The sequence below is a fragment of the Marmota flaviventris genome, chromosome 17 (assembly GCF_047511675.1).
Source record: "Marmota flaviventris isolate mMarFla1 chromosome 17, mMarFla1.hap1, whole genome shotgun sequence".
Lineage (NCBI taxonomy): Eukaryota > Metazoa > Chordata > Mammalia > Rodentia > Sciuridae > Marmota > Marmota flaviventris.
Window position 1 is genome coordinate 54,948,874 of NC_092514.1, and position 17,081 is coordinate 54,965,954.

The 17,081-nt window shown below is 51.8% G+C and overlaps 1 protein-coding gene and 1 long non-coding RNA gene across 2 annotated transcripts in view; both read right to left on the reverse strand.

The window, feature by feature from the left end:
• LOC139702271 (uncharacterized) overlaps positions 1 to 17,081 on the reverse strand; it is a 62,173-nt gene that overhangs the window by 19,043 nt on the left and 26,049 nt on the right. The gene's annotated exons all lie outside the window — the stretch shown is intronic.
• On the reverse strand, positions 13,675 to 16,831 carry Epop (elongin BC and polycomb repressive complex 2 associated protein). Its single transcript, XM_027924785.3, has one exon. It carries the CDS (start codon positions 16,392 to 16,394, stop codon positions 15,255 to 15,257), a length of 1,140 nt encoding a protein of 379 aa, XP_027780586.2. The 5' UTR covers positions 16,395 to 16,831; the 3' UTR covers positions 13,675 to 15,254.

Genomic DNA, 17,081 nt, shown 5'->3' on the forward strand with positions numbered 1-17,081 from the left:
AAGGGTCTGCAAGGAACCAGAGCCACATGGGTCTCCCTTTGGCACAGGCAGGCATAGAACCCACAGGAGTTCCAGAATGACTTGAGACCCAAAGGGGCCCATCCTAAGGAGAGGGCCCCAGAGTGCTGATGAGGGTGGTATCCACCCTCGGAATCCAGCATGAAGGATTGAGAACACTAGGGCACCTGTGTAGGCCCAAACCGGTCTGAAAGCTTCAGTCCAGAGTGTCAGATAGTTGACAGTGGCCCACACCAAGACAGAGTTCACAGGGCCCACAGTGACATGGAGACCACAGGGAGATTGAAGAGGAGACCACTTTGTCTTGGAGGGAGTTGGGCCTGCAGTGATCACCCTGTGGGTCTGAACTGATCAGAACCCAGAAAAGAATGACTAAGGTGATACTCACCTTGTCCCAGAGTGACACAGAGCTCATCAGGGCTCGAATTGACAAGGCAACTGAAACAGAGCCCCTGAGAGAAAGAAGGCCTATGGTGTGGGTGGGCCAGACATGGCTGGGAAGGGGTGCTCTCCATGGAAGTCCCAGAACTCAGAAGCAGGAAAGGAGGAGAGGGAGGAGGCGGGAGAGGGGAGGAGCGGGCGTTGAGGACTGTGCCAGCTCTGGCTGCTGTGAGCCAGCCGGCTGCCGTGGGCTGGGTGCTACTTGGCTGGGCCCTGGGTTGGAAGGTGCTGAGAGAGAAGGTGCTGCTGCCACTGCGGCAGGCAGCTCAGATGGAGGAGGAAGTGGGAAGCTGGAGGCAGGTGGCACTGGGCCCTGGCTCAGGAACGCACTCCCCCAGGGAGGCTTGGCAGTGGAGAGGACCACTGCCCCACCGAGGGCTTGGCATACAGACTCCCTTTGCCAATTATAGGCAGGGGACATGGACCCCAGAGTCCAGCATTGAGGGAACAGACTTACAAGCACCTCCCGGGCTGGATGGCTCATTTTGAGGGGTAGGAGGCCTTTTCCCTACTGCCAGGCCCCAAGGCAGCTTGCCCTGGCTCTATGTGTCCCTCCTCAGGGGAAAGAATAGAATAGTACCGGTTGCCTTGGTCCCTAGCAAAACCCACACTTCCCAGCAGCTGAAGAAAGGTGCCCATGTCATTTTCTTAACTAAATCTTGTCTCCTTGCCCATCTGGTCAGAGGACCCTCAGTCCTTGTCCCCACTCAGGGTCTACCTGCAGCTCCTCCCTATGCCCAGGCGCAGGTAGAGGAGGGATATAGCTATGGAGTTTTTCTCCAACAGGTCAGGAGGCACCATAGCCTTTTTTTCTAAAAAAGAGAGGGGTTTTTTGCTGTGTGTGTGACCAAAGCCTCAGACAGCTGCTTCATGCAGTAGCTGGTCCCCCAACCCCCGGCCCCATGCCAGGACACCAGTGTCTTTCTCTGCCTGCCTCCCCCACCCTGCAGTCCTGGGCCCTGTGTAATAAGGCCCCCCCCCCTACTCTGACCTCCTTATTTGATCCATCTCCACCAAGGGCAGGTGTCAGGAAGAGGCTGGGGACTCCCAGGTCCAAGGGTACGTTACCTGCCCCTCCTCTTCCCACCTCTACCGTCTTCCTCCATCTAGCTGGTTACTGCTGGGGGATCGATCGATTCCTAGCTCCATTGGCACCTGCCCGTCTCCAAGCTGACCTACTTTCTCTCTCAATGCTGAAGAGGGGACATATCCTTACACATGCCAAGATACAGAGCTGTGCATAGCCAAGAGACACACACTAAGTGCACACGGATAGATGGACGTTAAGAAGTGGCCGCACACTTTCCTAAACACTCTCAGACTCACATACGTGCATCCAGAGACACCTTCACAGCCCACGAACATGCCCAGGGACACATGCAGGGCCCCCTGTCCACAGGACCTTCTAGACACATGTGGACAGATATTCAGGGTCTCAGAAGCCATAGACATGATTTCCACAGGGTCTCTCCACATCTCTCCAACTCCTGCTCCTGGATCACCATCCTCCAGGCCACCAAATCACCAAAGGAGGCCTTATGGCCATGCTGCCATGATCATGGAATCAGGGATCCTCCCAACCCGGGAGTGAACCCCTGACTTCCCCCCTCCTTTCACATTGTTTCCTTTTAGAACTGCAGGGACTTTGTTTCCTGGTGACGGGAAACATGAGACCAAGGGTAAGGGATCCTTCTGTTTCGTAGCAGCAAATTTAAGGTCCTATGGAGATCACAGGAGGTGAGGTAAGGGATGCTGAGGGACCTTGAAGATACTGCTTAATCTCTCTTGCTCTTCCTCCACTACAACAAATACCTACTTGATTTCACAGGTAGGGAATTGGAAGCCCTTTGTATATGGCGGAGCTTTCTGCCATAAATGTAAGAGAACCTTATTTATTCTCCCTTTTCAAGTCCACAAGGTGACTCTCCCACCTCTGACCTGTTAGTAGGAAGTCACTGAGCCTAGGGGTAAACAGAGACCTGGGACAGAGGGAGGGGCTGACCCACCCAGGAGGCGCAGACACCCCCGGACCTGCTCTTTCCAGGGTGGTCCTCACTTTCTTCTTCAGATCTCAAAGACTCTGGCTCTTGACTCCCAGAACACCTCTTTAAGTTCTGCCATCAGCCTGTCAGCCTCGGGTCCCCACAAAATCCACAAGGTAGGCAGCCTCCTCGGACCAACCTTACCCCTTCCCAGGCCTCTGCCCCCTTCTCCCTCGATGCTTGGGGGCTCCCTGCCCTCCAGCTCACCTCCACACCCTCCACACCCTCCACACTCTCTCCCACTGAACTCCTGGCCCCACCCACCAATCCCCCAGCCCAGGCTTCTGCTTCCTTCCCTTTCCAACCCTGATCCATCCAGCACTTCACCATCCTCCCTCTCCCTCAGGGTCCTTGACCTTCTGTGCCGGAGCTGGGAAGAACTGGCCGCCTGGGCTAATGGCCTGCGCACTCCTGGATGGCAGCTGGGCCCCCTGGAAAAAAACCACTCGCACCCCAGCTAGAAAGTTTGGTGCCTCCAATTCCCTGCTTCTAGACATCTCAGTATTGTTCTAGATCCCCTCTCTCCAAGCTCCAAAGGCCCTTTCCCCCTCATAGCACCCCCCAACCTAGTCTCCCACTTCCCAGAGAAAATAGAAACTGTCTAGGAGGGCCTCCCCTCCCCCAGCCACAGCTGCCAGCTAGCCTGTTTCCAGGCTCACGGAGCTTCTCTCATGAGCTTGTGTGCTTGTGCTGTGCGTGTGCTCTGTGTGTGTGTGTGTGTGCGTGCGCACACGCGCGCGCCTGGGAGCATGCTTCTGTCCCTCCCTGTCCCCTGGAGCTCCAGGTCTCAGCCCCCTGGTTCCCCCTCTTTCCAGATGCCTCATTCTCTCACCCTCTACTAACTCTCTACATTCACTCTGGATTCTAAGCCCCCTTCTAGATTCTTCCTCATCATTGCCCTTCCTCCTCCTCCAAGTCCCATAAAAGAGATGCCTGAATTTGCTGGGCCCACTTCTTTCCCTCCTGTCTCATCTCCCCACTCCCCTGGAGGGGCTCACTAGGGCTCCCCAGTCACCTCCTACTTGCCAAGGTCAGTGGACCATCCTCCTCCCCATTTTAGCTGATCTTTGCACAACATTCAACACTGTCCCCCAGTTTCTCCTTTTTAATCCACCCCTTCCTTGGCTCCTTTTTTGGGGGGGCAGGGTTGCCGGGGATGGAAACTGGCACCAATGCTCTGCCAGCCCTCTACCACTGAGCTACGTACACCTCCAGTCCCTTCCTGGCTCTTGGATGAGTTCATTGTATTAGGCTAATTTCTATTCTTTTTATTATTATTATTATTTTAGATGTTGATGGACCTTTATTTTATTCATTTATCTATATGCAGTGCTGAGAATCGAACCCAGGGCCTCCCACATGCTAGGCAAGTGCTCTTAAACTCAGGGCCTCACTCATGCTAAGCACATGCTCTGCCACTGAACTGCCTCTCCAGCTCCACTAGTCATTTTTTTATTTGTTAGACTAATTAGCTGTCTAGTTGGGTTCCACCAAACTGAATCAGCTTAGTTAGGCTAAGTTGGGTTTGTTGGGTTGAAATCCCATAACTAAGAAATTAAAAAAAAAAAAAAACCACAACAGTGGCTTAAAGAATATAAGGTTTCTTTCTTTCTCCGGTGCCAGGGAACTAACTCTGCTTCGCAGTCATTCCAAGACCCAAGTCCTTCCGTGCTGCAGCTGTGCTGCCTCCCAGGCACTGCCCTGGTCTCACGACCAAAGCTGGGTGTCTGCCCTGCGGTGGTCCTGGCAGTGGGAAAGGAAAAGAGCAAATAGAGAGGTCATGTCCAGGGTCTCCAAGCCAGAGCTCCTATGGTGAGAATGAAGTCCCGTGGTCATACCTGACAGGCGGGAAGCTGGAAAATGAGTCTACCTGGCGGCCAGGTGGGAACACAGATGTAGATGGACAACCAGCAGTGGTCACCTGAGCTTCCACGGCATCTCCCCTACCTCCCGGGCCAATCCTCTCGCCTTCATTAATATCCCGCAAGGGACTGCGCTTGACCTTCTCACTCTACACCCTTCCCTAGGCTTTTGTTTCCCCCTTTCTTTCTTTTAAAAATGCTGGGGATGGAACCCAGGCCTCCCCCACGAGGCAGCAGCTCTTTCCTTTCCTGGTCATTCTTGTCCAATCCCTCGAGAGCAGCAGACCCACCCAGCACTAGGGCCAGGATCTGAGATTCCAGTCAGTATCCAACCTACTAATCTGCCTCCAGGTATTGGAGTAGTTTTTATTTTTTATTTTATCATTAACTTCTAATTTCATTCCATTGTGATCTGATAGAATGCAGGGTAGTATCTCTACTTTTTTGTATTTGTTAAGAGTTGGTTTGTGGCATGATATATGGTCTATTTTACAGAAGGATCCATGTGCTCCTGAGAAGAAAGTGTATTCACCTGTTGAAGGATTAAATATTCTACATATATGTGTTAAAACTAAGTTATTGATTATATTATTGAGTTTTATAGTTTCTTTGTTCAGCTTTTCTTTGGAAGGTCTATCCAGTGGTGAAAGATGTGTGTTAAAGTCACCCAGAATTATTGGGTTGTGGTCAATTTGACGCTTGAACTTGGGAAGAGATGAACATGGATGCTCCATTTTGGGGAGCCTGTGATTCTGCTTCAGAACCACTCTCCAGGGAGACTGCCCTCTGCTTCCCCTGCTTCCCCTTTGTGGATCCTCACCGCCTCCAAACCAGTCTTCCTGCCCCACCCCTTCCTGGTACCCCATTGGTTGCGACACTGACACACAGCTGCTCACCAGGCCCCTCCTGAGCCTTCTCTTTTCCCTTCTCAGTTTTTCTTTTTTTCCTTCTCCCCACCCACATCTTTTTTTTTTCTTTTTCATTTTAGTACCGGGGATTGAACCCAGAGGTGCCTACCGCTGAGCTCCATCCGCAGCCCTTTTTATTTTTCACTTGGAGACAAGGTCTCACAAACTTGCCCAGGTTGCCCTTGAATCTGTGATCCTCCTGCCTCAGCTTCCCGAGGAGCTGGGATTACACGCGTGTGTCACTGAGCCTGGCTCCTTCTCAGCCTTTCCCTGGACCACCACACATAATACCCCAGCGTTCACTCCCACACACACCCAGGAGACCCCACAAGAATACCTCCAGCCCTTACCTCTTCTCTGAGCACCAGACCCAAATATTGACTTGACATTTTTCACTTGGATGCCTCAAAGGCACCTCAGATTCTATACACCCAAATCTTGAGTTTAGGATGAACCCCCATTTCCTGTCTATCATTGTCAACTCCGGAATTAAAGCCAGAGCCTAAGACTCTGACTCCTGTCCTCTCTCCTGCCCTCTCCCCCAGATGTCATCCTCCCCATACCTGAACAATTGTACCTGTGTCCACCCTGCTTCACACCTGCTCTGGTCCCCCTAGCACAGGCCACAACTAACTCTTGCCTGGACCATGATGGTGGCTTGCTAGTCTATCTCCTCACATCAGCTTTTGTCCCCATAGTCATGCTGATGCCACAAGGATCCCTTCCAAGAACCTGATTGTCACAGCCCTGCATCCCAGGGCTCTCAGAACAAGCCCCAATTCTGGCCTTGGCCTGCAAGTCCTGCCAGCTCTGCTCCTACCCCCGCCCAGCCCTCCTCATGATGACAGGCTCCAGCTATACTGACATCCCTCAGGTCCCATGTTCACGGCCATACCCTTCCCGTTCCCTCTGCCTGGAACATTCTTCTCTCTCTTCTCCTTGCTGTAAACTCCTAGACATCCTTCTAAGCTCATGTCAAGCATCTCTTTTCCCTAGAGAAATGTCCTGCGGTCCTTCACTAGGGAAAATCCTTCTGGCACAGCCCCTACCTAGCCTCTCATATTTTTCTCCTTCCTCTTTTGCTCCCCATGTTCTCCCAGTGCTTGGTGTGATGTTCAGTACATAGTAGGAAATCAATTAATGCTTATTGAACAAAGAATAAATAGAGTCTGATCAGGTCATCCCTGAGGTGCTCATCTCCTTACCCTGATACACAAGACCTTTTGTGATCCAATCCCTGTCTACTTCATCTCTTGTCATAGGCACCCTGTCCTCCAGTTCTAAAGTCTCACTCACTACAGAAAGCCTCAGGGACTTTGCACATGCTCTGCCAGCTTCGTGCTCTGTCTTCAGCACCTCCTGGACTTTCTTCCCTCCATGAATTCCAACATAACCCCCAAGACTGAACTCAGATCTCTCTTCCAGGAAGCTCTCCCTGAACCCCACCCCCATGTTCTTCCCATGTGCTCCACTGTCCCCCCAATCCTCAGCCATCTCCATGTTCACACTTGTCAGGCTGCACCAGGACCCTTGGCTCCCTTGCTTCCTTCCTGACTAGGCGGTGACCTGCAAGAGAAATAGGAGGGCTTAGTCATTTGTCACCTCCAGCCCTTAGCCCATTGCCACAGATAGTTAACGCTTAAGAAGCATTGGCTCCCTGAACTTCTCTTCACTGTTTTTTCCAATTCCTTTAAAACTGCACCCACAGCTTCATACAGAAAGCCCAAAACTGAAGACGACTCAGACATCGATCAGCAGGAGAACATAAAAGAGGCAGACCATTCATACAATAAAACACTGAGTGGCAGAGGAGAGGGTTAACCACTGCTCCACACAGCAGCACAGAGAGTCTCACCAAAACGACTTTCCCTTTCTACGAAGGTCAAAAACAAGCCAAATTAGAGCTGGGGTGGTAGCTCGGTGGTACAGCAATTGCCTAGCGTGTGTGAGGCACTGGGTTCCATCTTCAGCACCACATAAAAATAAATAAACAAAATAAAGGTTAAAAAAAAAAAAAAAAGAAGCCAAATTAATCTGTGACAATAGGCTCCAGCATCCCCCCTGGGTAGGGAGATCAACAGGGCGTAGGCCTGACAGGGCCTCCCAGAGGCTGGAAATGTTGTGTATTTAGGTCTAGGTGGTGACCACACAGGTGTGGACATATGTAAATGTTTGTCAAAGGGCTGTGGGTGTAGCTCAATGGTAGAATGTTTGCCTAGCATGTCTGTGACCCCAGGTTTGATCCCTGGCACTAAAAAAAAAAAAAAAAAAAAAAAGTTTGTCAACCTAGATGTCATAAAATTGTATAACTAAATTTCTTTCTTCTTTTTTCTTTTCTTTTTTTTTGCACTAGATCAAACCCAAGACTTTTCACATGCTAGGCAAGCGCTCTGTCCCTGAGATACACCCCAGTCACCTATAGTTTTTAAAAGTCCTCTGAATTTGTAATAAAGCATTATGCAGAACAAGCCTCCTATGTCTGAGAGTCACAGTTACAAGATTTCCTCTTTCAGGTGGTGATGCTGAGGCCCAGAGAGGACAAACTATGCAGCTAGAGCTGCCCATCTCCTCTGCAGAAAGCCTGCACTCTAAGGAGGGCCACGTGTCCTGCTTCTCCCATGCCCCTACAGGCGACTCTGGGATGGGTTCTTTGTTGGTGTCTCTGGCACAGAGATGTGATCTCTCTATGTTGGTGGAGGCTACCCCGTCTCATAACTGGTTGGCTTGGTGGTGACCCATGGGAGCATCATGGTCCTTAAGAGCACAAACTCAAAGGGGACATTTCTGTAGCTTTATAGGTTTAGCCTCTGTGAAGCTCAGTTTCCTCATTTGAAAAATGGAGATAATAATGGTATCTACCTCATTGGGCCCCGTGGCGCATGCCTGTAATCCCAGTGGCTTGGGAGGCTGAGACGGGGATTGCAAGTTCAAAGCCAGCCTCAGCAACTTAGCAAGGACCTAAGAAACTCTGTGAGACCCCATCTCTAAGATACAAAAAGGGCTGGGGATGTGACTCAGTGGTTAAGCATCTGTGGGTTCAATCCCTGGTAAATAATAATAATAGTAGTAGTAGTAGTATCTATCTCGTAGTGTTGTTTGAGAATTTTTGCTATGAGAAAAAATTTTTGCTATGAGAAAAACTATTAGGGGAACTCAATTAGCCTCTGAGTCCCATTTCTTCATCTGTTAAACAGATATGAATACTTCTTTATCGCTATGAAAGTAAAATAATGCATACAAAACACCTGACATCTGATTTAAGTTCCTGGTGTGAAAGAACCATGTCATCACTGCTGCTCAGGCCCTAGCCCAGAGACCCAGGCTGGAAGGTACTCAGTTGCTTAGGAGAATTAATCTCTTCACCCACTGTTCTGAAGCACGTAGTGCTCTTTCTGGTGCTGGCAGAGAGCGGCATCTAGTGGAAAATCTCTGGAACTGCATTCTGGCCAAGTGCCACTCCCAAGCCAGGTGTAGTCCTTTAAATAAACCTTTTAAAATATGCACTCTGGCTGTGGGGCCTGCCAGTAATCCCAACGACTCAGGAGGCTGAGGAAGAAAGACAGCCAGTTCAAGGCCATCCTTGGAAAATTAGTGAGACCTTGTCTCAAAATTAAAAAGTAAAAAAGGGCTGAGGATGTGGCTCAGTTGTAAAGTGCCCTTGAGTTCACAGTTACAGTATTTAAATAAAGAAGCATTCTGCATTGGGCAAGCATTAATTAACTGCCTGCTGTGTACAGGGCACTAATTCAGGACCTAGGAAAAGTGAAGCAAGAAACAAATAACCCAGTCAATAAATGGGCCAAGGACCTGAACAGACACTTCTCAGAAGAAGATATACAATCAACAAATGAAAAATGTTCATCATCTCTAGCAATTAGAGAAATGCAAATCAAAACTACTCTAAGATTTCATCTCACTCCAGTCAGAATGGTAGCTATTGAGAATACAACAATAAGTGTTGGGAAGGATATGGGGAAAAGGCACACTCATGGCTGCCTGGTGGGACCTGCAAATTGGTGTAGCCAATATGAAAAGCAGGATGGAGAATCCTTGGAAAACCAGGGATGGAACCACCATTTGACCCAGCTATCCCTCTCCTCGGTCTATACCAATGGACTTAAAAACAGCATACTACAGGCACACAGCTACATCAATATTTATAGCAGCACAATTCACAATAGCTAAATTGTGGAACCAACCTAGATGCCCTTCAGTAGATGAATGGGTAAAAAAAAATGTGGTATATACATACACAATGGAATATTACTCAGCAATAAAAGAGAATAAAATGGCATCTGCAGCTAAATGGATGGAATTGGAGAAGATAATGCTAAGTGAAGTTAGCCAAACCCTAAAAAACAAATGCCGAATGTTTTCTCTGATATAAGGAGGCTGACTCATAGTGGGGTAGGGAGGGAGAGCATGGGAGGAATAGATAAATTCTAGACAGGACAAAGGGGTAGGAGGGGAAGAGAGGGGGCATGGGGTTAGAAATGATGGTGGAATGAGATGGACATAATTATCTAAAGTACATGTATGAAGACACGAATGGTGTAAATATACTTTGTATACAGATATGAAAAAGATCCTTTATATGTGTAATATGAATTATAATGCATTCTGCTGTCATATATAACAAATTAGAATAAATTTTTTTTTAGAGAGAGAGAAAGAGAGAGAATTTTAATATTTATTTTTTAGTTTTCGGCGGACACCACATCTTTTGTTTGTATGTGGTGCTGAGGATTAAACCCGGGCCGCACGCATGCCAGGCGAGCGCGCTACCGCTTGAGCCACATCCCCAGCCCCATAAATTTTTTTTTTTTAAGTGAAGCAAGAGGTACAAGATCACTGTAGAGGGGAGCGAGAAAAAAAAATAATTATTATAACCATGTAGTCGATACCCTAGCTTTTCATCTTAAGTTAAGGAAAATGGAAACACCATGTAGTGAGAGTTGGCACATTAGACAAGTCTTCCTGGGAAGGTTTTTGTTTTGTTTTGTTTTGTGGTTCGTGGAATGGAACCCAGGGCCTCATGCATGCTAAGCAAGTGCTCTACCACTGAATTTCATCCTCAGCCCATTTTATTGTTTAATTTTGAGACAGGGCCTCACTAAGTTGCTGAGGTTGGCCTCAAACTTGCAATCCTGGCTGATTTTCAGGAAACTTTTACAATTTCAGGAGGGATTCAGAAGTGCTGTTACATACCAGTGACTTTCAGTTATGACCAAAGACAAGGTCATGAAATGAAAGCTTAGGTCAGAAGGTTCTCCCAAGAGTTCACTGACCCAACTTCTCGGTAGGGAGAGGAAATGGGAGTGTTTGACCCCAAAGCCCATAATCTCCCTCCACACTCCACTGTTCCTCCCACCAGAAACAAAAGAGTGAAGAGGATCAAGAAGTGACATGGGGGGGCTGGGGATGTGACTCAAGTGGTAGCGCGCTCCCTTGGCATGTGTGCGGCCCGGGGGTTCGATCCTTAGCACCACATACAAACAAAGATGTTGTGTCCGCCGAATACTAAAAAATAAATATTAAAAAAAATTCTCTCTCTCTCTCTCTCTTAAAAAAAAAAAAAGTGACATGGATCATACATCCAATGGATCACACATCCAATAGGGATATCAAAGAAGTCTCTATGGAAGAGATGGCATCTTAAATGGTCTTTGGTTCTGGGCATGGTGACACATTCCTGTAATCCCAGCAGCTGGGGGGTGGGGTTGCTGAAGCAGGAGAATTGTGAGTTCAAAGTCAGCCTCAGCAACTTAGCAAGACCCTCAGCAACTCAGCAAGACCCTGTCTCTAAATAAAATTCAAAAAAGGGCTGGGGATGTGGCTCAGTGGTTAAGGGCCCCTGAGTACAATTCCTGATACAAAAAAAAAAAAAAGGAAAGAATAGAGGGAGAGAGGGGAGGACAGCTGGGGAAGGAAGAGACTTCCAGTGTAGTAAAAGGGGATAAAGTTGCACAAGAAGTCAAATCACACAGGACCCCAAATGACAGGCTGATACCCCAGAAGCTAGGGTATCAACTACATGGTTATAATTATTTGTCATTTTTTTCTTGCTCCCCTCTACAATGATCTTGTACCTCTTGCTTCACTTTTTTTTTTTAAATTTTATTCTAATTTGTTATATATGACAGCAGAATGCATTCCTTAATCAGGAAACCCATTAAGAAGAAACCATATATGAGGAAATCAGAGAAAAATCAAATGCCCATTTACTAGTTAGTGGCTACTGTAAAAATCCAGGTTAGAGTTGTGGACACTGAGCCATGTTGGAATGGAGGTGATAGGTGCCAGAGATCCTGGGGAGTTGAGAAGCAGGGGATGGGGTGGAAATGGGTAGCCAGGGCTCCAATGGGAGGACCCCACTGGGAATTGAAGGTGCTGAGTTTTGGGGAGGTCACATGGAGAAAATGGGACTAATGGGAATAGGGACTTGACCAGGGGGATTAGGGAGAGAATGAGCTGCCAGTTTAAGCGCCAAAGCTCAGGCTGGAGGGAGGAGAGAAAGGGACAGTTGTCTGGAGTCACTATGCAGGTGCAATCTGAAGACTAGAGAGGAAGAAAAAGGAATCCTGTGGGGAGATGGACAGGGGGCCACCTGGACATCTCAGGGTCCCCTCATTTTAAAACTTCCTGAGGACAGAAGGAAGGAAACAGATAAGGAACCTTGGGAGACCAAGGAGAAGGGGAGCCTTTTGAGCAACTAGCAGTGTCACAGGTAATGAAGAATTTCGGGAAGGGAAGTGACCACTGGATTTGTGGGTGAGGCTGTCATGGTGACTAGGGCAAAAAGCAGTTTTAGGGGGCAGAAGTCAGGCCGCTTGATCGCATGGGGGCAGTGAGGCTGCCAGGAGGAGGGAGGAGGCTGAAGGAGGGCAGTTGGGGTCAGCAAGTGAGTGTCACTCTGTGCTGCTGCCAACAGCCTGAGGAGGAGGGGCAGGAACCTGGAGGCCCACCGAGAGGACTTAAAGGAAAGGAGATGACTCAGGAATAGAACTTAGAAACCCAAACAGAAATAAGACCAGTGACTTCCAAGTCCCCAAATGCCAGAAGCGGGGGAGAGGCAGCTGGGGCTCTGGGCACCTACTGTCTGGGAAGCTCTTGGAACCACAGGCAGCTTCCCCCACCCCTCCTGGAGGCTCTGGTGTATACTGGTGGGGGAGGGGAGTCCCAGGATCCTTGCTTGGGGAAAGCAAGGGGTCAGATGTTCCCCTTTTCCCAGCTACTCCTGTAAGGGACTGTGGCCCCAGCTCAAGAAGAAGCCATGACCCACACCAAAACCCGGTACTCACTCTATTACATGCCTCCTTCCCCCCAGGTCTAAGCAAAGTTCTTTTTTCTGGAACTTAGTTTCTGTAGTGGGTTGAATGATGGAATCTAAAAAGGTATGTCCATGTCTTAACCCCGAGCCCTCCAGAACCTGTGAATATGGCCTCACTTAGAAAGGGGGTCTTGAAAATGTAATTAAGGATGTCTGGACGAGATCAACCCCGATTACTGGGTGGACTGTGAAGCCATTGGCAAGTGGCCTTATAAGAGACAGAGAGGAGGGGTGATGTGCAGCTGAGGTAGAGGAATGCCTGGGTTCACTAGAAGCTGAAGAGGCAAGGAAGGTACTTCCCCCTAGAGCCTTCTGGGGAGCCCAGCCCTGCAAATACCATAGTTTTGGGCTTCTGGCATCCACGAATGTAGGAGGGTACACTTCTGTGCTTTAAACCATCAAGTCTGTGGAAACTTGTTATGACAACCTGAGGAAACTAATTCAGTTCCCCATTCTGTGAAGTCACTAGGAGTCCTGAGAGTCTCCAAACTGAACTTCATTCAGCAAGAAGGGGAATTCTAGATTCGACCAAAAGGTATGTTTTTTAACTCACCACTGCCTCCTTCCAGGTCAAGGATAAATCCTTTCATGGGGGTGGGGGCAGCCAAACTTGTCACCTCCTGCCCCTTAGAGGGGGTGTAAGAAGGGAACCTCCTGCCCAGCATCCCTTTCTTCTTTGCCCAAAGCTAAGCCACTCCATCCCCAGTTACAGGCAGGTCCAAAAGGCCAAAGCTAACCCAGACCATATCACTAAAAGCAAGGAGCTTTTTAAAATCAGGGAGCCTGCCTTTCCCAATTCCTCCCACAAACATCATCCCTTCAGACCCAGTGCCTCCCTTCCTCTTCTCCTTTATTCTTGGGGGTCAAGATGGATACCTCTGAAACACGAAGGAATGGAAGGCACTCTCCCACCCTCCTTCCTCCTTCCAATGACACAGCTGGAGGGGGGAGGGGAGGTCAGCAGGGTTCATAAAGGCCAGATGTTAAAAGAGCAGTGCCCACCACACGCCCACCCCCACCCTGACCCCCAGGGAAAGAAAAATGAAAGGAGACAGCTTTGAAAACACACACAATTTTGTGGTCCAAAACACTTTTTCTCAAGAATCTGCTCTATGCAAACAATAACAACTTTTTACAAAGCATTTTCACAGAAAAGGAGACAAGTCCTTCCCCAGTGTTGTATGTGGGAATTATTCCCCCTTCACCCTGGTTTTGGGGGAAGAGGGAGCGCTATTCACCAGCGCAATATGGGCAGAAGGGTTCCACAACTGCCCCTCACCTCAGCCAGGAATCACCCTGAGACCTGGCCTCCTCTGACCTCACCTGGAAAGGTGGAGGAAAGCGTTCATTCCGTCCCTCTACGACTCCAGGGAACCCTCTGGGCTGGGGCGTGGCCCAGGCCTATCTCTCCCCTCCGCCTGGAAAACAGAACCTCTGACCTCAAACCTAATCCCCTGGCCCTGCCCCCTTCGGATCCATCAGATCCCTGACAACTCCCGAAATGCCTGAGGCTTGAGGAGGAAGAAAGTACCTCAGCCCAGGTCCCATCCAAACCCAAACTTTCCCCTTTCGAACCCCAGGAGACCCCAGGGGTTAGGCCAAGAGCTCTTTCATTTAGCACTCTGTAAAAAACTGCTTGTTTTGTCTCCACCCTTTAGGGGGCTGTTTGGGTGTTCAAAGAACGGAATCAGGCCAGCCCTCTACTTCAACCCCCCTCCCATCCATGAGTTTGTGGAGTGGACCTCGAAAGGCAACTTGTTTGGTCTGACTTTATTGATTTCTTCCACCTTCCATTACTTTCCCTGGGACAGTCCCCAGCCCCTTCCCCAGGCAAACTCCTCAATGGGGCGGGGTCCCTCAGCACTGCCCCTCTTCCTATGAAGAGCAACTTGGGGAGAAGGCCAATTTACCAAGGTGGGGGGTGCTCTTTCACCATCAGTTTATGAACAAAAAGCAAAGAGAAATCTGAAGAAACTCCAAAACTGGACAAAAGGGAAAGAGGCTGGTGGCTGATATTGAAGATTTCACCAATTAAGGGGTCACTCCAACTTAGGGGACCCTAGGAAGGAAACAGGAAGGAGGTGATTTGCCCCCCTTTCCCTATCACAGATCTGGTGGTGCTAAGAAGGCTTGGGAAGGCCGGTAGGGAGTGAAGGGTTAAAGGCCTGGGCGATGGGGGTGGGGATGCCCCCGGGGCGCTGCCAATCACCTTCCCACCCGTACCACAGCCCCCACACCCCCAGGCTAGCCCTCCAACGCAGAAACAACCGGTTTGTCCATCACCAAGGTCTCCCCCACCACCCCCCTTTTTTTCCCCAGTCCAGAGCCAGCCTCCTTCTCTCCCCCCTGGGGTGTGAAGGCCCGGCCCCAGAGACCGAGGTGGAGGAGGGATTGGAATCTGTGTCATTCAGCCTTAAGGGGTCAAGCCTTCTCCCGACTCCAGCCCTCGGTTCCTCGGCAAAGATGAGTTGGAGGGAACCTCACTCCGACCTCTTAGGTGCTTAAAGCTCACTGTCATTTGAGGTCTCTCTGCCCACAGCCCAAAACACCTAAAGGAAGGGAACAGGCAAATGTGGGAAATGAGGCGGTCTCCTCAAGCCCGCGGTTTGGCAGTAGCCCCAATTTCCCAAACTTGGCAGAACAAATCCCACGCTTAGAGTTCTTCCAGGTTGACCCCCCAGAATTTGAGGCTAGGGGGCTCAGGAACGGCGGGTCCCCCTATCTGCCACCTCCATAGGGGGTGGGCAGGAGGGGGCTTAGCGTCTCCTTGTAGGCGAAGCGAAGATGCAGGCCCTAAGTCTCCGTCCTCCCCCACCACCAGGGCCGGAGGGCAGGGAAAGGCGTCCAGAAGGCTGAAGGTGCTGTTGGTGGGGAGTGTCGGTGCAGGGCGGCGGGGCTGCGCGCTCCGCTGGGGCGGAGGTGGCCGCCGGCGTTTCTTGGCTGCTCCCCGGGCCGACCCTTTCGCTGGCGGCCGCTCGGGACCCCGGCGCAAACTCGGAGTGTCCAGGGCGAAGCCCTTCGCATAACACCAAAGTTTCGACCGGCGGATCAGACGATCGAAATGTTCCTGGCGGAGATCGCCCGGCACGGCCGGAGCTGCGCTGGCCGTCGAGGAACTAACGGCTGATGCCTCGGGGGCCGCCAGCGGGAGGTTTCCATCCACTGCAGCCTCCTGGCCTTGCAGGGATGGCTCGGGAGCCGCCCCGGGACATGCGGGCTCGGTGGAGAGGCCCGCAGGTGGCGGCGGAGGCCGGGAGCCAGGATCCTGAGGCGGGCAGGCGGCTGGATCAGGCTGGGACTCGAGACCCTGGTCTGGCCCAGGCGGAGCCGAGGCGGAGCTGGTCGAAGATTCCCGAGGACGCCGGGGCTCCGGGCAGCGGCCCGGAGGTGCGTCGGAGCGAGCGCCGAAGTGCGGGAAGCTGCCTCCTCCCTCTTCCTCCTCTCCGCCGCCCGGGCACACCGCGACACCGGCATCCTCGCCCGCAGGGTATTTTGGATCGCTGAACTGCCCGGCCTGTGCCCCGAGGTACTTCAGACCATCCGGGGCCCAGCCGCCGGTGCACAGGGAGGCTCGAGGGCCCCGCAGCACCGGGGCCCGTGGCGCCAGCTCCCCAGGCCCCAGGCCCAGAGAGGACGCCCGGGGTTTGGCAAGGGCGCAGAAGGCAAGGGCACGCAAGCACAGCGGAGAGAACTCCTGTGTCCCCCGACGCGGCTTCCGGGGTGTAGGGGAGCAGGGCGACCCTCGCGGGGACGCCGGCACTGCCAGGCGGGGAGGGGGACACAGAGTCTCCATGGAGCAGCCTGAGGGGGTGCCCACTGAGGGGGCCCTGGTCCCAGTGGCGGGATGCCCTGGCTGCCCGAAGAGCCCACGGGCGAGGGGAACATCGCCCCCCCCTCGACGGGGAGGTCTGTGCTCACGGGCGCCCGGAGCCCGCTACCCCGGCCCGCGGCGCTCTGGCTCCCTCCTCGATCTCGTCACGCGGCCCTCCCGGCGGCCGGACTCCTGGGTCCATGCGAGTCCCGGCGCGGTCAGCCGCCCTTCCTGCCGCAGCGTTCTCTGCGCAGCCCGGGCGAGAGCCCTCCCAAGTCGCCCGAAGCGCTGAGGCGGGGAAAACAAAGCGGCCGACGGTCGCCGGAGGCGGGAAGGACCCGGGCCCGGCACCCGGTGCCCGGGCCCAGGCGGCGGGGAGGGCGCCTTCCGCCCGCTCGGCTTCTTTCTTCCCCGCTGGCTCCCGGAGACCGCGTTATAGAGAACTGCCCCCTCGCTGCCCCAATACCAGCGCCGGGGCCGCGAGCCCGCCGCTGATTGGGTAGCACTGTCCGTGACGTTAGCCTCGACCCCACCCCTCCGGCGGCACCGCCCCCGTCCCCATTCCGCACACAGACACACACACGTGGACCCGGCGCGGCGGCGGCAGGGAGGAAAAGAGCAAGCGTGCGCGGGTGGGATCGCGAGGGGCCAGATGCGCTGCTGCACGTG